Source organism: Aotus nancymaae, unplaced genomic scaffold, assembly GCF_030222135.1.
Source record: "Aotus nancymaae isolate 86718 unplaced genomic scaffold, 86718_ANA_hifiasm-v0.15.2.pri h1tg000057l, whole genome shotgun sequence".
NCBI lineage: Eukaryota > Metazoa > Chordata > Mammalia > Primates > Aotidae > Aotus > Aotus nancymaae.
The window spans coordinates 41029930-41056226 of record NW_026988471.1 but is presented as its reverse complement, the minus strand read 5'-3'; the positions used below and the strand labels follow the sequence as shown (position 1 = coordinate 41056226).

The window sequence follows — 26297 nt, the reverse complement described above, 5'->3', positions numbered from 1 at the left end:
AAGTTATGTTTATACAGGTTATTAAAAGGGGCAGTATGTAAATTTTAGAACTAGCCAGGTGCAGTGGCTCATGCCTGTAATTCCAGCACTTTGGGAGGCTGAAGTGGGCAGATCACTTGAGCCCAGAAGTTGAAGAACAGCCTGGGCAACATGGCGAAACCTTGTCTCCACAAAAAATACAAAACTAGCTGGGCATGGTGGCACATTCCTGTAGTCCCAGCTACTCTGGGGGCTGAAGTGGGAGGATCAATTGAAACTGGGAGGTCGAGGCTACAGTGAGCTGTGATCACTCCGCAGCACTCCAGCCTGGGCAACAGAGTGAGACCCTATCTCAAAAATAAAAAAGAAAATAAATAAGTTTTAGAATTAAGTATGTATCTCCACTGGAAATGCATTGGTTTCCTGCCCTTTCTGCTTATCCATACTCAACAAAAAGACCTAAGTGATATCTAATCTAAGCCTAACTATATGTAAGGAAACTGAGGCCCAAGGCCTCAGGGTCATAGGGAACATTTTATCAGACAATAATGTTTTGTTTTCTAAAATCATTTCCTTTAGCAAATAGAATTTTCAGCTTCTCCCAAAGTTATGAGTTATCTAACTTATAACTTTAGTATAGAACTGTGATTCTTTAATTTTCTGTGATATAGGTCATTTCACCCCTAACTGGGTCTCATGTTTACTACTCATTTGCCATTTCTGCTATACCACTTTGCTTCCCTTTCCCACATAAGGTACCTTGCGAAGCTTCTCTTGCTTGGAATTAATCTGTATTTTATAAATGTAATCGATAACATATACAAAATTGTATGTACTCTATGATGAATGACCTCCTTGTTATTTCTTAATACAGCAAGAAAGTTCTTGCTTCAAGGCTTATGTACTTTCGGCTTTCTCTGTTCATGAAATCCTTTTTACAGTTATCTACATATTTCATATTTCATTCATTTTACCATATCAGAAATGTCTTCACTAACCACTTTATATAAAATAGCAATTCTCTACTCTCCTTATTCTTTCCTCAAATGTATCACCCTCCTGACATATGAAGTTTTTATGTCTTGTCTATGGAGCATGAATGTAAGTTCCGCACAGCTCAAAAGTGTAACTGCTGTAACTCTGAGTGCCTAGAATAGTCTGACAAAATAAGCTTTCAGTAAATATTTGTTAAATGAATGAATGAATGTATAAAATGTCTATCTGATAAAGAACAATAAAGAAACACATCAGAACTGTAATCTGTTAGAATGACAAGATTATTCAGGTTTTTTTCCTTTCCTCAATTTTATAAATGAGTTTTGTATTATTTATTTTAAAACTATTTGATAAACCATTTGGCTACAAGAAATTACTGAGGGATTTTAGACAGTATATAATTTAAAATGACTTTTAAAGTATTTTTAATCTGAAGCCATTTTTAGACAGCTAACTAATAAACAGTCAATTACTTCTCAATTTTCTAAGATATTATAACTGTCCTTCCATCTTGATATACCTGGTACAGTTAGGATATTACTGTACTGAAGTGGTAAATAACAATAAATCTGATCTTAGAGCAGGGAGGCAGCACAGTAAGAGGAAGTAAGAGTGAGATTTAGTGATTGATGGCTTCCTTTTTCCTCAAAATAAGCAGATTTCTTTCCAGTAGAGATCTGAGTCAGTTTCTCAGCATGACCAGGTAATTATGTGTTAACTCTAAACAGCCCTAGTTTGAGGTTCTATAAGAGAAAAATAATTTAAGATTATTCAAGTCTGAAAAATCATTTTGAGGACATTCAGATTCTGCTCCAAAAATAATGAGGCCATGTTATTTTCCATATCTAAAAAATGTAGGACAGGTGCAGTGGCTCACACCTGTAATTCTAACACTTTGGGAGGCAGAGGTGGGAGGACTGCTTGAGGCCAAGTTTGAGACCAGCCCAGGAAACACAGTGAGACCCCACCTCTATAAAGTAATATAAAAATTAGCTGGGTGTTGTGATGTGTGCCTAGTCTCAGCTACTAGGAAGGCTGAGGCAGGAGGATCACTTGAGCCTGGAGTTCAAGGCTGCAGTGAGCTATGATCGTGCCACTGAACTCCAGTCTGGGTGGCAGAGTGAGACCCTGTCTCTAAATAAATATATTATAAATTTAAAATGTGATGCATAGTTGGTTTCTTGGTTTCCAACTATACATTAGGGGACACTGGTTCTAGGATCTCCTGAAGATAGCAAAATCTGTGGAGGCTCAAGTCCTTGATATAAAAGTTGTAGCATTTGCATGTAACCTATGAATATCTTCCTGTATACTTTAAATCATCTTTAGATTACTTATTAGTTGTTATATTGTATTGTTTAGGGAATCATGACAAGAAAAAAATTTATACGCATTCACTACAGATGCAACTTTGTTTTCCTTGAATATTTCAAAAGCAGGTTGGTCGAATCCAGGAATGTGAAATCCACAGATATGGAAGGCCAGCTATACTTGATAACTATTTTAAGGATTAACTTAATGGCAGTCTCCTTTTATTACAAAATTTGTCTAATTGTTGTCTATTTTCCATAATATGCAATTTTATAAATGGTGCTTGAAGTCCCCCAACTTAGCTCGAAAAACTTTTTAAAATCAGTAACTCACCAAAGTGAATACTACTATACTAGAACCTAACTGCTACATCTAACAATAGATAGTCCTACAGGGAATCTTATTCAAATTTTAAGTTGATATGCTAGGACTTTACCTCTGCTGTATCTGGAGCAGAACTAGGGAAGAGAGTAATGAAAAGGAATTTAGGTATCAGGGTATAAACATATAGGTCAGTAAGAGTCTCTTTTTAGGGCATAACCTGCTCTTCCTCTCACACTTGACTTCAGATTGCCCTGTGTACATCCCATTTCACTTTCTACTGCTTTCAACACAACCAGTTTCCAGCTTTCTGCCTAAGTAGTGACTGGAATATGCAGTTTTCTAGCTTCTTTCCTATTCTGCTCTGTCTGAAGGACACAGGCCTTTTAGGTAAAGTATTGTCTGCTACCACTCACCTAAATGTACCATATGTAAATAGGCTTCTTCTCAAATCAAAGCAGATGGCTTGGAACAAGTCACGGCCATCATTGCCAATAAAGGGCTAAATTAATGTCATTATTTTAAAAAAAAAGTCCAAAACCGACAAATAATAGCATTGATAGCTAAAATACAAGAAAATGTGTTGTGAATATGCCGTGCAAAATGCATGCCAGACTTTTAAAATAGCTTTACAACTTAATAATTAATATCATCTATTTAACAATTATCTTTTCATCTTACTACACAATTCTGAGGGCAAGATTTTACTGCCAAATTCATATATTAATAACTAAAACTTATTTGGTATTATATGCCAGGTACTGGGTACACTTTATTACTATCTTTAATTTTTATAGCATCCCTTTAAGAGCTTATTACGATCTCAATTACAGATGAGAAAACAAAGAGACTTAGGGAGGTGAAGTAACCTGCTCAAGGTCACTATATCCAAGTCAACGGTGAAACCAGTCTCTGGACTCCAAAAATCCACGTGTTTAAACATCTGCATTACATTGTTTGCTATACATCTCTACACATAGGTTAAGACTTACAGACAACTCAAATTCAATTGTCTGAAATCAAACTCCTTTTCCACACATCTTCTCCCTCAAATGCTCCCTGTTTCAGTAGATGTCACTTACCTAGTTGCTCAAGCTAGTCTTCGTAGATTTCTTCTGTTCCTTACCTCTCACACCCTACTCATTTCCTGAACCACTTAGAACCCATCTACTTCTTTCCATACACTCTGCTTCAATCTCAGCTGGGCCTGAACTACGTAACAGACTGAAGGAAAGTGTTCTCCTTGTAAATACACTCTAATATCACAGTCTATTCTCCAGATAGAATTTAGCTGATTGAAGTGGCAAAGAAATATACTCAAATTCTAAAAATAAGGCTCAACACAAGCAACATTTGATGTTACTTAATTCTAACATCTGAGATAATCTTTTTGAGGTAAAATTCTTATAACAGAATATAACTTGTTTTTTAAAATATTCTTTTCCAGCTTTTCATTCATCCTTCTCTCTAGACACTGGCTAAAATCCTGTTTAGGGATGCTTCTGAAGCTACCCTCCCCTTTTAAAATACATTTACCTACTTATTTACCTAAATGGCTTTGAAAATTGTGTCACCAACACACACCACTCTTATATAACAATCAAGTTCTTTTTTCCTTCCAAAGAACATATAACAAAAGGGAAAGCAACTGTTTCTCATTTACCCTATAAGGATTGTATAAAATTTGATCTCTTTAACAAAACATCTAACAGCACCTTTTTGCAGTTATAGTGTTTTCTATTTTGAAAGTATTTTCATATATATTATTTCATCCTTCAGTAAGCTTTATAATTACTATATTTAGAGTAGAAAACCACTCAGAGACATTGTCATTTAGACTAGGTCATAAGCCTATTATGCATAAGAGCCAGGACCAAACATTAAACACAGCTAGTCCCCATTCCTGGCTCTTCCTATCATATACCACTGCCTTTATTTAAAAAAAAAAAAAAAGTTTTCAGACCAGACTTGGTGGCTCATGCCTGTAATCCCAACACTTAGGGAGGCTGAGGCAGGAGGACTGCTTGACCCCAGGAGTTTGTTGCCTAGGCAACAAAGTGAGAACCCATCTCTACAATAAATACAAAAATCAGCCAGATATGTGGCACACGTCCATAGTCCCAGCTACTTGGGAGGCTGAGGTGGGAGGACTGCTTGAGCCCAGGAGGTCAAGGCTGCAGTGAGCCAAGGTAGTGCCACTGCACTCCAGCCTGGGCAACAGAGCAAGATCCTCTCCCTTAAAAGTTTTCATATATAATGTATTAAGAATTATCTCCAGGCTGGGTGCAGTGGCTCATGCCTATAATCTCGGCACTTTGGGAGGCTGAGGCGGGCAGATTACACGAGGTCAGGTGTTCGAGACAAGCCTGACCAACACGGAGAAAACTCGTCTCTACTAAAAATACAAAATTAGCCAGGCATGGTGGCACATACCTGTAATCCCAGCTACTCGGGAGGCTGAGGCAGGAGAATTGCTTGAAACCGGAGGTGGAGGTTAATGTAAACCGAGATGGCACCACTGTACTCCAGCCTGGGCATCAAGAGCAAAACTCCATCTCAAAAAAAAAAAATTATCTTCATAAAGAAAATTTCATTTTTTCCTCTAAAGTACCTCAATATTACTTAATCTATGTTGTATTATTGAAGGGAGAAAGTAAAACCTACTTAAGAAGAATGCCAGCAAAATTCAACTTCATTTAGAATGTCTACGTAAAAACAAGACTCAAAGATGACTACAAATATTTCTTTCTTTCCTTTTGGAACCAAAAAAGTAAAAATCCACAGAAATCAAGTTAAATATCTAAAAAAAATTTTAACCATGTTGTAGTTGTTACTATAATAGACCAGAAAATAAGACTAACTATGACACATAGAAATGAGCTGTGAAAACCATGCACAGAAAGGTCATGCTTTCATTAAGAACAGCATGCTTCAATTAAATTTGCAGGCAATCTAAAGAGAATGTAAAACTGAGGTATGAAACTTACCTACACTGCAATTAAATTAAATACACACTTGCAAAAAGTCCAATTTCTTTTTTTTTTGTCAGAAAAAGCCAACAACAGTAAGTAGCCAGAAGTTACAATCAATATAAAAGAAAAACTTAAGAGGAAATGGATTTGCTAGACTCATTATATTTTCAGCCTTAGCATCAAGAAATGAGTGATTATTTGCAATGAAGTTGGCAAGACAGGAAACTGAGTTAAAATTTATCAATCTTTTAAATGGCTTTTCTAAGTATAACCTTTTTTTTAAGGAAGAAAACTTCTCTAGTATTTTATCTCTCTTTGTAATACTGTATTTTTACTGTGCACCTTGAATTTTCAGAGCTCTCAGAAGAAAGATGGATTTTTAAAAATGTAGCAGGGCCGAGTGTTGTGGTTCACGCCTGTAATCCCAGCACTTTGGGAGGCTGATGGGAGGACTGCTTGAGGCCAGGAGTTTGAGACCAGCCTGGCCAACATGGTGAAACCCCCATCTCTACTAAAAATACAAAAATTAGCCAGGTGTGGTGGTACATGCCTGCAGTCCCCAGCTACTTGGGAGGCACGAGAACCTCTTGACTCAGGGAGCGGAGGTTGCAGTAAGCTAACATTGCGCCACTGCACTCCATCCGGGGCAGCAGAGTGAGACTCGGTCTCAAAAACAAAACAAAACAAAATAAAAAGTAAAATGTAGCTGGATTCACCTAGTTCAAATCACCATATTTCCTTTGTCAGGAGGCAAGTCAGGCAGCATAAATAATGAAAAGCCAAATAAGAGATCCAAGAAGAAATTAACTTAGAAGGCAACCAACTGCGTAGCTTATTCTTACCTTGGCTGTTTTTTTCACGAGTTGACATTTTTGCTGGTTGAGACAAAAATGACATTATCTTACAATAAAAATTGGGCATTTTCCTAAATGACTATAGTAACGCATTTCTCTTTGCTTACTATGAGCTAATAAAGTGCACTGAATGAAAATAAGTCAATATTCTTTTCAATTAGCAAAAAATAAACTAAAAAAGGCAAAATAAAAAATTTTAAAGGCGTTTTAAATTTACCTTGGTTGATGATGACATCTTTATGCCTAGAAAAGGAATTTAAGGAACACATTTATTTTATAATTTTATATGGTTGACCATTAGAATCACCTCAAGAAACTGTAAAAGCTTCAATGCTTAGGCTATACCTAGATAAATCTCTACAAGTGAAAGTAAGAAATCAGTATTTTTTTTAAAGTTTCTCACTGATCAACTACTAATATACGCTATTTTATAAAACAATGAATATCCCACAAGAGCATCTAAACAGTGAAAGCATAAAAATAACTTACAAAAAGTACTCAAATCTTATATGATTATAATGATTTATTATTTGGCTGGGCATAGTGGCTCATGCCTGTAATCCTAGCACTTTGGGAGGCTAAAGCAGGTGAATTGCTTGAGTCCAGGAGTTCAAGACCAGACTGGGCAACATGGCAAAACCCTGTCTCTACAAAAAAACACAAAAATATTAGCTGGGCATGGTGGCATGCGCTTATAGTCCCAGCTACCCAGGAAGCTGAGGTAGGAGAATCACCTGAGCCCAGGAAGGTGAAGGCTACAGCAAGCCGTGATCACGATGGTACCACGGCATACCGGTCTGAGTGACTGAGTGAGACCCTGCCTCAAAAAAAAAAAAGACATATTTTTTGAGTTGGGGAGCATTAATAGGTACAACTTTTTGTAGAAGATTTGAAAGAAAACATACACTGAGTAAGGTAAGTATAAATTATAACACATAGTTTTTAAAAAGATTTAAACCAAGGACAGGTGTGGTGGTTCATGCCTTGGGAGGTCAAGGTGGGCAGATCATGAGGTCAAGAGATCAAGACCATCCTAGCCAACATGGTGAAAGCCTGTCTCTACTAAAAATACAAAAATTAGCTGGGCATGGTGGCGTGTGCCTGTAGTCCCAGCTACTACGGAGGCTGAGGTAGGAGAATTGCTTGAACCTGGGAGGTGGAGGTTGCAGTGAGCCAAGATTGTGCCAGTGCACTCCAGCCTGGTGACAGAGTAAGACTCTGTCTCAAAATGTTCAAACCAGACATACATAACTGTACACGCAAACATAAGAGCCAAAGAATTATTACTTTTCAGATATAATGAAGAAATAGCAATACTTACTTGTCTGCATTTTTGGTAACTTTTGGTATTAATTTGGGTGTTGAAGGTATTTTCGACAATTTATTACGGCTATCATCTGAATTTTCCCATGAATTATGTGACTTTTCAGCTGGTGATGGTCGTTTTATGCTAGAGAGAACATTAATTTCTTAGAGAAAAATTCTGAGTGGCAAAGACAAGTAAGTGACAGTTTAAACAGAACACAAAAGCAGCAATTAACATTTCCTTAAAGCTAATCCAGAAAAGAGAAGGATTAGTTGAAAGTTTGCCTGGATGAGTGAAGGAGTTAAACAAGGCAACTACCAAATCTATATTATAATTTTCTGTATCACTCAGAAGATTCACCAGATCAAATATTATCTAATTAAAAAAAAAAACTTTTAACAGAAAAAAACCTATTTCCTTACATCTGAGTAATATTTCTTATAATTTGTTGTTACAAAAATCCTGTACTTTTTCATGACCATTGAATTTTATAAGGCTGCCATTTTCATTTTTTGTGCAATTATGCCCTCAAGTAATTACATTACATATGGTACAAATGACAATTTCTAAATATAACAAGGTATAAACTCTTGTTTATATCTTTAGGGATAATTTTACCAATGATCAGAAATAAACAAGACTTTATATTAAGAATGTGGTTATTAGCAATTCTGATTCCCTACACTTGTAACTGAAATTTGTTTCTTTACAAATTAGTTTTTCATTGCATTGCTAACTATCCTCAAACTCATCCAGTCTCCGATACTTCTTGCAACAGTATATCCACAGAGCAATTTAGAAGGGCAAGCACACTTCCAGGAGACCTCAAGAAGCTGAAAAAAAGATGCTGGGACAAAGGAGATACCAAGTGAAATCAGAACCTTGACGAGACCAATTATAAAAAGCCACCTTAAACCACACACAATCCAAAGTTATGCAACATTAATAAGCTATATCCAAGAAAAACTCCACAGGAAACCAGGCAGAAAAATTACAAACCATTCAGATAGGGTAAGAATCTGCATGAGACACACAAAGGATTTTGTAAGTGGTAAACATGCATCAATCAAGTGAAGGGATTTTGGTTTCCCCAATTTCCACTAGCAATTTGAGGCAAAATATTAAATTGATCAAATAAAAATATACATCTTTTAGGAATGGTTGTCATTTATTTTATTAAAATTCTAGCCAGTTCTGGAAATGGTTTAATAGTTTCCTAAGATTTCCAAGCAGAAGTATGATGATAAAATATGTCTATACCTAATCATAAGGCTTGAATAAGCATTTCTAAACAGCCAAATTTAATTAGGTTGGTCTCAGTATTTGATTAGGAGGCAGCTGTAGCACTGAACTCCCAGCATGCAGGTTTAGATTCTCAATTTAGGCTCACACACATTGTTAGAATGTTTCTCCCTTTTTCCCTTCTCATAACTTTAAAATATTAATTATTACGGACACAGAGAGAAGCCCTCAAGCAAGCCTTTAGCATAGAAAAGACCAGGTGAAATGGATTCGTTTCTCTACTCAAGCAAGAACTTATCCTCCCAAGACCCAAAACTGAAAATGAGATGCAACCACAATCAGGAGCCACTTGAGATGGGCCCTTGCAGGTTGAAGGTTGTAATGATGCCAAAATATAGTGAGGACAATTACATATAGCCATTTTCTAACCATGGCTATAAATTTATGCATAGTGATACACAAATTTAAAAAGTATTCAAAAATTTGGTCAGGAAAATATTTTTTGGATATTTAGACTACGTTATTCCTGCCTTCATCAGATCGTTTATAACTTAGTTTTCTTTTCAGTTTTAACTGAGAAGTTGTGACCTTAATTCTTTATTCCCCAATGTGCTATAAAGCATAAATTATAAGCAATGTAGAAGGGAAAAATAAAGCCACCAGTCTTTTCTCTAGGAATCCTTGGATAGCTAACTTTTCCCCAAGTCACAGAATTTAGGTATCATTACAACCATGGCCTAGCTCTGTACTTGGGGACAGTTAAAACCTTTTGGTGGGAGTAGCATTCTTGCTTTCTGAAGTTTGTCTGTGTATTTGGAGAGGTTGTGAAGAGGGCTGGGGAGAAGGTGATGCTCGAATTTGTGGACTTTGATCATTAGAATGAGATTCCTCTTTTTTTTCTCTCTGTCCTTGTGGTTTTTCTTTCTTTTTTTCTGTACCACTGTAAAATAAAGTATAACATGGAACAATACACATTTAAACAAAAAAAATCAAACGACAGAAAAGTGATTATTATATAATTCAAAACCCTAAGCCATACAGCTAATACAATTTGCAATGTTTTCATTCAACAAGGGAAATATTTCTTTGAAAATTTCAGAAGCTATTAACATCTTCAGTGAAGAATTTATGAAAATTCTAAGGCAATACATCCTATGAAGATTGCCCCTTTAGAAAGAAATGATCTCTAATAAATTTTGCCATCTTAACAGATTTTGGGGGACAAATGAAGGTCTCTTAACTGACCTCAACTTACCCAAATCAGAGGATTACCTGTTTAAAGCATACTGACTGATGCCAAAGGAACATTAAATATTCATATTTAATAGGTTATTCTCCAATTCCTGTTTTTTTCTGTATACTTCTACTCCTGTCAACTGAGTTTTAAACTTACCAAGAGTTTAAGTTTTTCCCCAAATCTGTTTATGCCAGTTATTTTAATTATGTAGGTTAATTAAATACAAAGAGCATTGCAATTTCTATGAAAACGAAGTTTAATGCTCTGAAAAGACTATAAAAAAATAAGTTACTAAACAAAATTGCTTAGTGTGAGTGACACAATTTTTAAAAATCACAGAGGCAACTGGGCATGGTGGCTCATACTTGTAATCCCAACACTTTGGGAGGGCAATGCAGGTGGATTACCTGAGGTTATGAGTTCAAGACCAGTTTGGGAAACATGGTGAAACTCTGTCTTTACTAAAAATACAAAAACTAGCTGGGTGTGGTGGCATATGCCTGTAATCCCAATTACTCAGGAGGCTGAGGCAGGAGAATTGCTTGAACCTGGGAGGTGAAGGTTGCAATGAGCCAAGATTATGCCACTGCACTCCAGCCTGGGTGACAGAGTGAGATTCCTTCTGTAAAACAACAACAACAAAACAAAACAAAACAAACCACAGAGGCCGGGTGTGGTGGCTGGTAAAGGATACTCACACCTGTAATCCCAGCACTTTGGGAGGCCAAGGCAGGAGGATCACTTGAGCCTGCCTCTTAAAAAAAAAAAAAATCAAAGAGAGATGGGTTCTAACATACTCTTTTGCCAGAGTTTTAATTTCTTACTCATTTAATTTCTAAGAAATCAAACTAAAAATTTAAAAAAGTTATTTATGGGTATATTTTATGAAAGATAGTCAACAAGGAATTTGATCAGGGATACATATATAGAGGGTAGGAGGGTTGGTCTTTCATTTAAAAATTGATGAATATAGGTGAATATATTTTATGTTAAAATATATTTATGTACAAATTCTTTTGATTCTGTACTTTGGCTCTTGGTCAATAAAACACCTGCTATTCCCAACCACACTGGATAAATGTACTTATACTGAAAACACTCTCGACAATATTACAAAGCTGGTGGAATCAAGACTTGAATTCCAGTGATGAAAAGGTAGAAAATTACTAAATGTTTCGTTCTTTTCCTTTTTTTTTTTGAAATGGAAGTCCTGCTCTGTCATCCAGGCTGGAGTGCAGTAGTGTGATCTCGGCTCACTGCAACCTCTGCCTCCCAGGTTCAAAGCGATTCTCCCACTTCAGCTTCCCCAGAAACTGGAATTACAGGCACCCACCACCACACCCAGCTAATTTTTGCATTTTTAGGAGAGATGGGGTTTCACCATTTTGGCCAGACTGGTCTCAAACTCCTGACCTCAGCTGATCTGCCTGTCTTAGCCTCCCAAAGTGCTGGGATTATAGGTGTAAGCCACTGCACCTAATCCTAAATGTCTATTTCTTAATCAAAGGACATTGTGTAATTTGTTAAGGTACATAATCAACAAGAAAGTCTGTTCAAGAACATTTTAAATAGATGTACATAGTATATACAATTTATCACATTATAATAGTTTAAAATGTTATAGTATCATTTTGATGTCAAGTGACATTTCTTAATCTGATGCACTTCTGATAACTTCTGACTTTCAGACTGGCCCTTGATAACTACTTTGCGTTCAGTTTTTTTTAAAGCAGGTGCTAAGAAACACAATTCTACTTCAAGAGTACCAGATTAACTCTGAAGTTAAAAAACTAAGAGAGTTCCAATATGTCCAACTCTCTCAAAACAAAAATCAAAAACAAAAAACAGAAGTTACTTCTTTCTTGCTGTTCTTCAACAAGAACAGAGGCCACTAGTTATATGTGGGCCCAGTACAACCTAACAGCCATTTTCCTTCTGGGTTATTTAAAAGCAAAATACAGGGACCCTGGATCATAAACTAATAAACTCAGCTAGCCTTGGATTGCTGAATCACTAATGTGCATAATATTGATCACTACACAGCAACAGCACAATAACTATGTAAGAAAATGGGCTGAATCTGAACCATTACTGGATACAACATGGAAGTTTATTTAAAATTGTATTAAAATTTTCTACCATTTTCTTATAGTTTATCTTTTTCTACTGAAAGTGGAGTACACGTAATATGTTTTCGCATCCTTTGTAGGGGAAAGTCTAGATTCCGTAATAACGATGTCAAAGACTGAGTTCTAGAAGGAATTTTTGTCTTTGTTTTTGTTTTTCTTGAGACGGAATTTCGCTCTTGTTGCCCAGGTTAGAGTGCAAATGGCACGATCTCAGCTCACTGCAACCTCCACCTCCCAGGTTCAAGCAATTCTCCTGCCTCAGCCTCCCAAATAGCTGGGATTACAGGCAAGTGCCACCACGTCTGGCTAATTTTGTATTTTTAGTAGAGACAGGGTTTCTCCATGTTGGTCATTCTAGTCTCGAACTCCCGACCTCAGGTGATCCACCCGCCTCAGCCTCCCAAAGGGCTGAGATTACAGGTGTTAGCCACTGCACCTGGCCTCTAGAAGGAATTTTTAAAAGAGCTGAAGATCTTGGTATTTTTTCAACATTCCTGTAGTCAACCACTTGATTAAGTATCTATGAATCCACACTGATGAATACGGTCACTGGCATTAGTTTACTGAGGTAGCATTTTCCATTAGTACATTGTTACACATGATCTTATTACTTAAGGTTTTTCCTCACTCATTCTTTGAAGAAAACAGTTGTAAGATTTTGTAGCTGATCTCCTATGGACTCTCCAAACTCTACATTGAATAATTTGCTAGAAATTACAAAACGGGGAAAATTCTGTCAGCACTTTTATTGGAGTAAATTAATTAACTGATGAAAAGAACATTAAGAATGCAAATCTGTAATCCACTGAAACTTATACTGCTGTAATTCCACAGCCCTCCTGCCCACCATTCCCTAAAACACACACACACCCCAGATAGTACTATATTTTTGAATTAAGCCTTAATTTTATAGTTATGGTTAAAGAATAAAAGTTATAATAGCATTTTACCTCCCACTAGCAAAGATATATCAAAGATTCCATTTTCCCTTTAATAATGCTATATCAGACCGGGTGCAGTGGCTCAAGCCTGTAATCTCAGCACTTTGGGAGGCCAAGGTGGATGGATCATGAGGTCAGGAGTTTGAGACCAGCCTGGCCAATATGGTGAAACCCTATCTTTACTAAAAATGCAAAAATTAGCTGAGCGTGCAGGCACCTGCCTATAGTCCTGGCTGCTTGGGAGGTTGAGGCAGGACAATCACTTGAACCCGGGAGGTGGAGGTTGCAGTGAGCTGAGATCACACCACTGCACTCTGGCCTGGGTGACAGAGCGAGACTTTGTCTCAAAAAATAAAAAAAATAAAAATAAAAATGCTGTATCAAATGTAACACTTGCTATGGAAAATTCACTTATATAATTTCTTTAAATATAGTAATGTTTATCAATAAATACTTGTTAAAAAGAAACAAAACAAAACCAGGAAATGAAACTGCTTTCTTTCTTTAGTGAGAACGGAAAGCTTCCTCACACAACTTGACAGGTATGATGAGTACAAACTGAGTGAGCATAGGCTAGATGTCTCTACATTCACAGTTTAAGAATTCAAAGGACATGCTCACTTGAATTCAAACAGCTCTATTTCATATTCATTCTAAAAGTAGACCTCTACCATAATCAGACAATTTTGCAGTGTTAGTCTTTTCCTCCTTTACAAACGGATACCTTTTAGCAGCAGATGAAAGAGTTTCTTTTCCTGCAATTGAGACAGCGCTGGTTTGACTTGGTTTTCTGTTTGCACCACTTCCATTGGTTATACAGGACATGGGAATAGCTGCTCGAGGGCTTGGTTGGCCTAAAGATAATTAAGAAAAAAAAATTTATATCAAATTTGAATATACTCTTAAAAGATCTGAGTTTTAAAATTAAGTCCATTTGGAAGGAGGGGGTGGTAGAAAAAAAATAAGTATATTATTGTTTATAACTCTTGAGCAGAATTCCTCCTGGTATGCAGCACATGACACTGTCTCAAGACTTAATCCCATCAAAACAGACCTATAGGAAAGCCATACTTATTTACTAAAACACAGTTGGGCTAGTTCTCTTAGCTAAATGGTTTGCTTCACCACACAGAGCAGCCTTAAAACACATGATTCAAATCTGTGCCTCAAGTAAACCATAAATCTCATGCCATCAAACTTCAAAAATATCTTGCTTGTTAAAACCATAAATTTTAAATCCTAGAAATCATAAATATTAAATTCTAGACTGTTACTCCATATAAATAAAGCATAAGTATATAAAGTTAACTTCTGCTTTAACTTACCGGTACAAGGAGTGGAATAAGTATGTGATGGGTATATTGGTGTGGTCAGAAGACTCAGCATCACAAGATAAAACAGTCCTATCTATACTAAGAGTCAAGTAAAGATTTGGGAATCAAGAACATTTTTAAAATTTTGGACTCAGTTTTCTCAAATGCACACAAGTAATATCTAGTACCTTAGGAAGTTCCATGCATGGTAGTATAACATTGCATTTTTGTCAAGAAATCTTATTCTTGACAAAGGTAGAGGTCGTTTGTAACATGATCACCTAAGGTACTTAATATAGATTCGTAGGTCCTACATTATATTGAATGAATTAGAAGACAGGAAGGAGGAGACCTACTGCATTTATTTTTTGAAATTCTTAAGAAATTTTTTTTTACAAATAAGTTACATATAAGTTTACATATAAGTTACATTAACCCCCAAACATAATTTGGGGGCAAATATCACTGGTCATCAGACTTAGTTCTAGTATGTCAAACAAGTTACTTATTGTTATATCAGTAGCTTTTTAAAAATTGTGGTAAAATAGTTCTAACATTTTAACCATTTAAAAATGACAATTAGTATATTCCAGTGACAACTAGTATATTCAAAATGTTGTGCAACTATCACTACTACCAAGTTCCAGAACATTTTAATCGCCCCAAATAGAAACCATATATCCTTAAGCAGTTGCTCTCCACACTCCACCCCTCCCAAGAAGCCAGACCTTGCTTGGCTTCTTTCACATAGTACAATGTTTTCAAGGTTCACCATGTTGATTTCATTCTTTTTTATGACTGAAAAATATTACATTGTATAGATATACTATATTTTGTTTTTTCATTCATCTGGTGATGACCCATCTGGATTGTTTCCATGTTTTGGCTAATGGGAATACTGCTACCATAAACATTTGTGTAAAAATTTTCCTTTGAACACCTGTTTTCAATTATTTTAAGTATATATGTAGGAGTAGAACTACTGAGTCACAGTTGTTGTATGTTCGACTTGTTGAGAAACTGCCAAACACAGTGGCAGCACCATTTTACAATTTCACCAGCAATGTATGAGGGTTCCAATGTCACCATATTCTTTCCAACACTTGTTATTTTCAGGTTAAAAAAAAAACTCAAGAGGGTATTAAGTGTTATAAGTTTTGGTTTCATTGATTCTGTTTTTCTATTCTCTACTTCATTTACTCTGCTCTAATCTTTATTTTCTTCCCTCTGCTAAGTTTTGGATTTATTATTTTCTTCTTTTCTAGTCTTTCCCTTTTTTTTTTTGGAGACAGGGTCTCACTGTTTTCCAGGCTGCAGTGACATGGCATAATCATGGCTCACTGCTGCCATGACCTCCCAGGGCTCAATCCATAGGTCTACCTCAGGCTCCTGAATAGTTGGGACTACAGGTGCACACCACCATGCCTGGCTAATTTTTTTTTTTTTTTTTTTTTTTGTAGAGACAGGATTTTGTCACATTGCCCAGGCTGGTCTCTAACTCCTGGGTTCAAGCAATTCACCTGCAACAGGCTCCCAAAGTGCCAGGATTATAGGCATGAGGCACTGTGCCCGGCCACAAATTATAGGCATTTTTACCATTACTTTACCAATGCCTCAAATGGCATATCAACTTCAACTGCTCAAACATTTTGGCTGCTTTACGAATGGGCTTTCTTCTTAATAAGGGAGGCATACAAGTTCTTCAAATATTCTAGATAAAAGTCCTTCGACAAATACATGTCTGGCAAATATTTTCTCTTATTCTGTAGCTTGCCCTTTTATTTTCAAAAGTCTTTGAAACAATAAGATTTTTACATTTTGATGAAATTCAATTAATTGATTTTTTCTCTTATAGTTTATGCTTGTTTGTATGCTACTTACAAAATCTCTGTCAAACTCAAGGTCACTAAGATTTTCTCCTATATTTTCTTATATAAGTTTTAGCCCTTCCATTGAGGTCTATGATCCATTTTGACTTAATTTTTGTTTATGGTGTGAGATAAGAGTCAAGGCATTTTTGTTTTTTGTCCTTTTTTTCCCCCTGACATACGACCTTAATAACTCTTGAATTAGAGTTGAAATAACTCTTGAGCACGGTGCCTAGTACATAAAGTACTTAATATCAAAATGACTAATTGGCTGCATCTTCACTACCAAATTCCTCTTGTGGATTATGCTGAGTTTATCTCAAGTCTCTCTTCTTGCAGTTTTACCTTACACTATGGCATCTCTCACTGTGCCAGAATGACCTAACACATGCTATGTATCTTTGACTTTAATGCCACTAACTGTAATATGCCCTACTATTTTAAGTATCATTAGAAAGAAGTATTTCTTATTAGAACTATAAGATGCCATCAATTGTAACATGCATCGTAATTTCAAAGACGTTAAAATGTCAAAAACAGGCATCTTGGACCAATGACTGCAAATCTGCCTGTCAGTTCTCAGCTTAAGATACTTTAATGGCTCTTCACTACCTTCAGGATGAAAACTAAATTCCTTAACAAGTTCTAAGAAAATGTTCTACTATGGGCCCTACCAGTCTAGGTTCATTTCTTGAAAAATTTCACACCCTGTGCTTCGGTTTATTCTGAATTCCTAAATTAAGTACTTTTTACTCTTCTGAACTTTTACACCTGGATGATCCTTCTCTCCAGCATATGCTAGTCACCTCTGCTTGCCTAAACTGAAACGTATTCATCATCCATGTACCAATCAAATATTTACTCAGGATCAATTATAATCCTAGTCTTATGTTTATAAAGGTGTATAAGGCAGTCACGGACATCAAGTAATTCAACATCTTCAAGGAGAATCACATTGGCAATGGCAGCATGTGGTAAGTACAGTAACAGAGAGATATCAATGGAGTATCATGGAAGTACAAAGAAAGGACACATAATTCTGTAAGGATTAGGGACATAGAACTCAAGGAAGGCTTCCTTGAAGAAATACAGAATAAGGCCTTAAAGAATAAGAAAAAAGGTCAGGCATGGTGGCTCATGCCTACAATCCCAGCACTTTGGGAGGCCGAGGTGGGCAGATCGTGAGGTCAGGAGTTCGAGACCAGCCTGCCCCATATGGTGAAATCCTTGTCTCTACTAAAAATACAAAAATTAACTGGGCATGGTGGTACACGCCTGTAGTCCCAGCTACTTGGGAGGCTGAGGCAGGAGAACTGCTTGATCCTGGGAGACAGAGGTTGCAGTGAGTCGAGTTTGCGCCACTGCACTCCAGCCTGGGTGACACAGCAAGACTCCGTCTCAACAAAAAAAAAGAAAAAAAGAAAAGAAAAGAAAAGAAAAAAAATAGCTAGCTGAAAGAGAGGTGATAAGACAGCGGGATCCTATTGCAGTATGTTTAAAGGAACAGAAACACTCTAACAGCAAAGTGAGTGTAGGTATTTGTGGCATTGAGTGGGTGGTGGTAGGGAGACAAAAAGCTCCTTGATGTCACCAGGATGTAGAACAAAAGAGGGGAGAGTTCAGATAGAAGAGTTCAGAGGTCTGGCACGGTGGCTCACGCCTGTAACCCGGCACTTTGGGAGGCCAAGGTGGGGAGATCATAAGGTCAGGAGTTCGAGACAATCTGGCCAACATAGTGAAACACGTCTCTACTAAAAATACAAAAAATTAGCCAGGTGTGGTGGTGTGCACCTGTAATCCCAGCTACTCAGGAGGCTGAGGCAGGAGAACTGTGTGAACCCAGGAGGCAGAGGCTGCAGTGAGCCAAGATCACACCACTGCACTCCAGCCCAGGGAACAGTGCAAGACTCCCTTAAAAAAAAAAAAAAAAAAAAAGAGGCAAGTAGCATTAAGATGATGCAGATTTTTTCTATAGAAAATAAAGAATCACTAAAGGGTTTTATGCTGAAAAAAAAAAGTTCAATTTACATTTTAGAGAACACCTTCTAAGTAGCTATGTGAAGAACAGATTTCAGGCTAGTGGTCTGAGAATAAGATGGTGGGGACCTGAAACAAGAGCTAGGTAGCGTGAATGAAAAAGTGAAGAAAGTTTTAAGAATCACAGTGGAAACCATCATAATGCCAGGTTAAGGTCAATGAAAACTTTTATACTTTATCATGACACGAGAATGCTAATCACTATAGTTTAGACCCCTTGATGAGAGAGACTCAAGTAGATGACCTTACTGACATCTTAGCCTGACAGTTCCTAATTATGAATAAATTTCGGTGTACTGTAGACAAACAGAGTAAAGTTATCACTAGGAACTGCTGCATATTCCAAAGCTCAAAATCTGAAATCTTTCTGGCTACTCCGGTACGTATTAACTTCTTATTCTTGCATCTATCCCAACCAGTCTCTCTAAAACTGTAATTTTCTTTTATCACAACTTCTTGTTTCTATAACTAACTTCTTCTGGTGTTCAATTTACAAACAATTAATTGTTTTGTAAACTGAAATTGTTTCTCAGCTAGCCTTGGGATGACTATGATAGTGACTGTCCCTGCTTTCAAATAGTTTATGATCTATTGGGAGCAACAAATATATATGCCAAAAGATATGTACAAAAAAAATTCAAAACAATTCCAAAAAGAGGCAAAAAATAGATAATTTTCAAGAAATATTTCTGAGGCCCTTAATATGGCTAAAATTTTGATCAGAAGAAGGGTAGAGATAGTTTAGTTGATATTCTAAATCTTTTGTTTATCTCTAATTCTCTATCACATGCCTCATAGCTCCAACTGTATACTTCTACTCTTCATTTTCAAACTCTTTGTCACTTTTCTCAATCGGCTGATTACTCTTGCTTCATTCTTTGAGAAGATTGAGGACTACATGTACTCCACCAAATTCTGTCTTCTCCATCTGGAATTTTATCTGTATACTCTGCCTTCCTCTTATTTAACAGGAAGATGTACCCTTAGGCCTTTCAACTTGTGGCCACTACTTAAAAGCGTATTTTCATTGGAAATGACAAAGAAGCATTTGACTGTCATACAGAAACAGCACTCTGTAAATGGCAATTCCTACCTGGTCTAAGGCAATACCTGCCAATATACAGTCACGCACTGAATAATGACATCTTGGTCCATGATGGACTGCATATACAACAGTGGTCCCAGAAGATTCTAATACCATCTTTTTACTGTATCTTTTCTATGTTTAGATTTGTTAGATACACAGATACTTGTCATTGTGTTACAACTGCCTGTGTAACCTAGGAGCAACAGACTATACCAGGGGTCCCTAACCCTGGGACCACAGACTGGTACCTTCATGGCCTGTTAGAAACCAGGCTGCACAGCAGGAGGTGAGAAACCAGCAAGTGAGTGAAGCTTCATCTGTACTTACAGCTGCTCCCCATCCCTTGCATTACCGCTTGAGCTTGACCTCCTGTCAGATCAGCAGCGGTATTAGATTCTCATAGGAGCACAAACCCTACTGTGAAGTGTGCATGTGAGGGATCTAGGTTTCATGCTCCTTATGAGAACCGAATGCCTGATGATCGACTGCTGTCTCCCATCACCCCAAGATGGGACCATCTAGTTGCAGGAAAACAAACTCAGGGTTCCCACCGATTCTATATTATGGTGAGTTGTATAATTGTTTCATTATATATTACTATGTAATAAGACTAGAACAACAAATGTAATATGCTTGAATTATCCCAATACCTCCCCCAACCCACCCCAGTCCGCAGAAAAACTGTCTTCCATGAAACCAGTCGCTAGTGCCAAAAAAGTTGGGGACTGCTGGGCTATGCCATACAGCTTAGATGCATACTAGGCTATACCATCTAGGTTTATGTAAGTATACTCTATAATTATCAAACAAGGACAAAACTGCCCAATGATGCATTTCTCAGAACATATCCCTGTTGTTAAGCGATGCATGACTATACTTGTATACACAAAATAATGAGACACTCCTTTATCCCCTTCCATAATTACCAGTCATTTTAGTGTAAAGGTCCCACCATGGAAATTCATATCTTCCTAAGCTGATGAATGTAATGTGCTTATCAACAACATTTACAGCAAACCTATGATAATCCCTTCTCCTCCCAAATGTTGTTTGGGGCAGGAGTTAAATGATATACATCTGCGCCTTTAGAGTATCCCAGATTTTACATAATTAGCAATGTTTCTTTTGGAGAACTGACTCCTACATTTCAATTTTGCCTTTGGGTTGTTTCATTTTTCAAGTGGCAATTACAATGCTTCAGACTTTGGCTTAACCAGTAGTTTCCTGATTTAAATGACTGTCACCTTCAGATAAATTTAATTTTTTAACTTCTATATCATTATGTACCAACAGCTTGTCTTCACACAATGCCACTGGGCTGTGTTCTCAACTTACATTCATTTAGTCACCCCAAGAGGTCCTAATGAGTTTCCCAGGCACCAGCTGTGACATAATTCATCTTCCTGGCAGCTAAAACTGCCAGTGTTCTCTGGGCCTTCCCTTTTGCTCTGAAGTACAGGTAATTTTTTTTTTCTTTTGGCAAGGATTCAGCTGCAACTGGTGCATATATTATGAACATATGCCGTCAAAAGGAAAGAATTCTCTGACAGAGGAGAAGGTATATAAAAAATTTAAGTGACTGGCCACCTTAAAAACTAATGGGAAAATTTTCTCAGTCAAGTGTCCTGCACAATTTACTGAAGAAAAAATGGGGCTTAGCTTTAAATACCGCTGGCACACTGGAGAAGATAAACTAAGACAACTAAATATATCGAAAGGTTAGGTGTGTTTCTGATTTTGGCATTTACTGAGTGGCAATACTACTATAAAGCAACAGAGCAGAATTTCATTAAGCCCTTAGCACATACATCCTTAACATTTAGTTTTGGTCATATCTGATGACAACTCATGTACCCCCTGTATCACCACCATCTAGCAAAATCATGATAGCTGTCTTCAGCCACAGTGAAGCTGACCTGTCCTTTGACCCACAGTTTCATAAAAGCGATCTACCCTATTTATCCATAAAAATTTGACCTCTAAAGAAAAATCCTCTAGAAAATGTAAACACCTTAAGATGATAATGATCATTTTCCTGCCAATAATTTATGTGATACTGAATACTGTAAATACTAATTTCACAAGGGGCTAAAAAAAAAAATCACACATAAAGCTGTCTACAATATAAAAAATAACTTTTTAATTGAAGAAAAAATACAAATCCCTACAAGATAAGTCAATTTTTAATGTTATAAAAAACTTGATTTATTTGAAAATAATTTGCTTAAAATGTTTGTTCCAAATTTTCTTACCATTAATTTATTATTCCTGTTTAATATCAAAACTGAGATGATCTATTTTAGGCTGTACACAAATGTCAATAGTGAAGTCATTTAAATTCCAATTGCTTTCCACAATATACTATATATAAACTCCAAGATAAAGCTGTTCAGAGTTGCCAATAACATGAAACTTTACATACGTATTTCTCTCAATATCTTAATATCAATATTGGAAACATAATTAGGCATATTTTTCCATTAAAGGGAAATACAGTAATTAACTATTCACATGAATTATGCTCATCTATGAAGTAATTATTTTCTCAAATTATTATAAAAAGCAATACCCTCATCAATCCATAGACTGCCTGTGTCCCAGGTAACACAGTAACTCAAAGAATGAACCACCTTAGCATATTATAAAATAGCAAAGTTAATTTGAAGTAGAATTTTATAATCAATTGGGAAAAAAAGTATCTCTCTAATTAATTAGGTTATTAAAAAGAATTAAGAGTTAGTGTTATGTGAAAAGAAAAAGTTCCAAAGAGATGGCTCTGTGGCTCCAGAAGTGGGTAATCCTTCACTAAAGAGCCATGAACAAAACTGATCCTAGACTCACTTTAGAGACACAGAAATTATGACTAAGGATAATTAGAAAAGGACCAGAAAGGACAATCTACAAAAACATAGGTTCCTGGGGAATAGGAATTATAGCTAGTTAATTATAGCTAGTATTTATATTTTATGACATTGAGAAGTAGGTGCTAAATAACTCATGTGTCATATAAAATACTGTGTATGTGCTGGAAAAAAGCAATCTTTAAATTTCTTTAAAATATTTCAGAATTTGCTTTACTGAAATACCTTAGTAGATAAAATATGAGAGAAAAAAATCTTTAAAATTTTTCTCAATTTAAATAAAATTACAATATACTGTTGTTTCAGCATATTAAAAAGATTTTGGAGACCAAAGCAGATCACTTGAGCCTAGGAGTTTGAGACCAGCCTGGGCAACATAGCAAGATTCTGCCTGTACAAAAAAAGAAAAGGTTTTAGCAGGGCATAATGGTGTATACCTGTAGTCCTAGCTACTCTGGAGGCTGAGGAAGGAGGACCACTTGAGCCCAGGAGTTTGAGATTACAGTGAACCTCAGTGACAGTCTCTTAAAAGGTCAACAACAAAAAAAAAACCTACTAATATAAGCTATTTAAAATAAGCTTTTAAAAATGTGAATAGCAATCAAACATTGTATCATTTTTCCATTAAAGGTTTTAAAATACTTACATGTACCCTCACGTTCTAAGTCTCTATCCTATAGATAAGAAACTTGTTCTTCTCCCTCTACACAAAGCTTATATTCCCTATAAAGTCCATATACATTAACTGATCTAGCTCCTTGTTGTACTCTAAAATTCCAAAATCCTCCTATAAAAATCAATTTATAACCAAATAAAAACTTTTTCTGGCTTGATCTTGGCAGTCCTCAAAGTTGATTCTCAAAATAAATAAATAAATAATGCATAATGTAACATCACTAATCAAGGTGGTTTCTATCAAGTCTTTTGCAAAACCCTCAGGTCCCTTATCCTTTGTCATGGACATATTTATCTTACTATCACTAATGAAAAAGATCAATCCTGCCTTTCATCTAACTCTCCACTGTAAATACACAGACCTAGAGTATGTGAGGCTGGGAGGGAAAAGAGTGGGAATCACAAAACGGGCAGAATGATACCCACCTTTCCTCCACAATAAGTTTCCTGTCTCCATACCCTCAGGGTCTCTCAGCATCTTTCAAACGTCTTACAGTCTTCCATTTTCCACTTTAACCATTCCAAACATGTATTCCCTTTTTTCTACCACTGAGGACCTATCTTTGCTCCTAAAGGTTATCAATGTCTCAATATATATTCACAGTTGTCAGGGCTAGAAGTTGTAGTCCTCACAAGACAGTGATAAGGACTAAAACTTCCAACCCTGACAACTGTGAATATATATCAAACTCCACTCAGTTGCATCTTTCCATCATATTTTAGAAGTATTACTCTTCTTTCTGTTGAAGACTAACAGTTTCTCACTTGCTCTAAGATCCCTTCTTAAATTCTCAGGATACTTGCCTCATCAATTACCACCCCATTTCCCCATATCGGTCTTCTTTTCTGCTGCCTTTTTGTCCTCAACCTATCTTTGTGCTCAAGTCCATCACATATTTTTAAAAAATTTTAAAAACTAATTAAAACTGGCCTTCAACATAGCATCCTCTCCTAGCTATTACCACCTTCCTCCACTCGGGTGAAGTTTTTGAGAGTGGCCCTATTTGTTGCTCTCAATTCTACAATTCTCCTTAATTGTTGTTTCTCAAAATACTGGTATTTGATTTGCAATTCTATTACTCAACTAAAATTGCTTTTGGAGAGGTTTCTAACATTGCCGTAAATGCCAAATTCAATGGTCATCTCTCAGTCTTTGTTTTATTTGACATCTCTGTAGCAGCTGGCAATGTGAACCACTTTTTGTGCTATGCTGAAATGTTGGAGCTCCCAATGGAACTATCCCAGACTGCCTTCTCATTTTACATCCTCTATGGCCTCAACTATCATCCATAAGTGGAACATTCCCAAATTTTTGTTGCTAGCCAAGACTAACATACAAGCACTAGATCCACATGTAATTCAGCTACCAATATGTATCTCTACATACCATATACACCCCAAACAACATTCAGAAACTGAATTTACAATCTTTCTTCTAAATCTGCTTCTCATTTGCTGGTTGGCTGACTGTACTACTTCCTATTCAGTTGGAATTTGGGAGTTGTATAAAATTCCTCCCTAGGTTAATAATTTACATTGACTTACTGCAGTAGGAAGGCGACCCAATAAATATCCTCACTTTTCCCATTGCCAAAATGGGCATAAGCATGCCTATCCCCATCTACTCTACCAATAAATCAGTAAGAGACATCAAATGATATGTTCAAATACTTGATTAATCTGAGGTAATTATAAATTCTTTCTCAGTGGTTGAAGAAAGAGAAAAGGCACACTGTATCTGCTCCAAACTCAGAGCAAGAGGGTCTTGATGACTGTTTCGCTCAACTTTGAAAACTCCCAATACTGGAAAGCTAAAAAGTCTCATTGTACTGGGCTAGTAAGCTTCAGAGCTTAAATTAATTTTTTCAGAATTCTGCTAATGACCACAGAGGGCTGAGAATAAAGCTATTTAACCTACAATAATTTTAAGTATGTTTCTGTGTTGACAACATAATTAATTTTAAAAACACACGAATGCCTATCAACTATGTTCAATATGAAATGAGAGAAACAAAAAGATGATTCAGTTCCTGCCCTTGGTAAACTTATCATCTAGTTGGAAGATACTAACTTCACACAAATACCATAGCATAAAAAGCCTGTAAGTATAATCAGTAGATTATACAAAAATTCTTAATTTTAAATAATAAACTGTCAGGCCCAGGCAGGTGGATCACGAGGTCAAGAGATCGAAACCACCCTGGCCAACATGGTGAAACCCCGTCTCTACTAAAAAATACAAAAATTAGCTGGGCGTGGTGGCACGTGCCTGTAGTCTCCGCTACTCGGGAGGCTGAGGCAGGAGAATTGCTTGAACCTGGGAGGTGGAGATTGCAATGAGCTGAGATCATGCCCCTGCACTCCAGCCTGGTGCCTGGCGACAGAGCAAGACTCCGTCTCAAAAAAAAAAAAGAATAAACTGTCAGAACTTTTTGGAAATTAAAAAAAAAAGGAGGCCGGGCACGGTGGCTCACGCCTGTAATCCCAGCACTTTGGGAGGCCAAGGCGGGTGGATCACGAGGTCAAGAGATCGAGACCATCCTGGTCAACATGGTGAAACCCCGTCTCTACTAAAAATACAAAAAATTAGCTGGGCATGGTGGCGCATGCCTGTAATCCCAGCTACTCAGGAGGCTGAGGCAGGAGAATTGCCTGAACCCAGGAGGTGGAGGTTGCGGTGAGCCGAGATTGCGCCATTGCACTCCAGCCTGGGTAACAAGAGCGAAACTCCGTCTCAAAAAAAAAAAAAAAAAAGGAAATGGAAAACAAACTATAATCACAAGTAATCCACAAGAGAAACTAGTTTTATATTTCCAACTTCAACTTTCAAAGAAAATGCTGCAGAAAGCAAGACTCTTCTTACTTTACAACACAATTACCTTTACTTGAGACTGATTTTTTCACTGAGGCCACATGATCTTCCGAGATTGCAAGACGCCTCAAAACATCAGCTAATGCTGCCTTTAGCACAGTGATTTCATCTTCTTGTTGCTGAACTCGTGACTCAAGAGCTGACAGACGATCTTGAACATCAGAAGTACTTGCAGCAGAAATACTATCATCTATAAAATAAAATATGGAATATTTTTAAGTAAACTGCTTGAGAAATAATTTCTGGTAACAAAAACTACCCCAGCTAAGACTTTCAAAAGATGAGAAAAATTCTGG

General features: G+C 36.7%; 1 protein-coding gene across 5 annotated transcripts in view; it reads right to left on the bottom strand.

Moving 5' to 3' along the window:
• EML4 (EMAP like 4) overlaps nt 1-26297 on the bottom strand; it is a 157382-nt gene that overhangs the window by 56582 nt on the left and 74503 nt on the right. For 2 of the 5 annotated variants that reach the window (XM_064364024.1, XM_064364028.1), the window contains exons 2-7: nt 26009-26191; nt 14013-14142; nt 9748-9921; nt 7755-7883; nt 6651-6676; nt 6422-6454 (exon numbers count right to left, since the gene is read on the bottom strand). In XM_064364024.1, the coding sequence (XP_064220094.1) occupies nt 6422-6454; nt 6651-6676; nt 7755-7883; nt 9748-9921; nt 14013-14142; nt 26009-26191 (675 nt within the window). The remainder of the gene's footprint in view (nt 1-6421; nt 6455-6650; nt 6677-7754; nt 7884-9747; nt 9922-14012; nt 14143-26008; nt 26192-26297) is intronic. The other 3 variants (XM_064364026.1, XM_064364025.1, XM_064364027.1) reach the window with 3 other exon arrangements.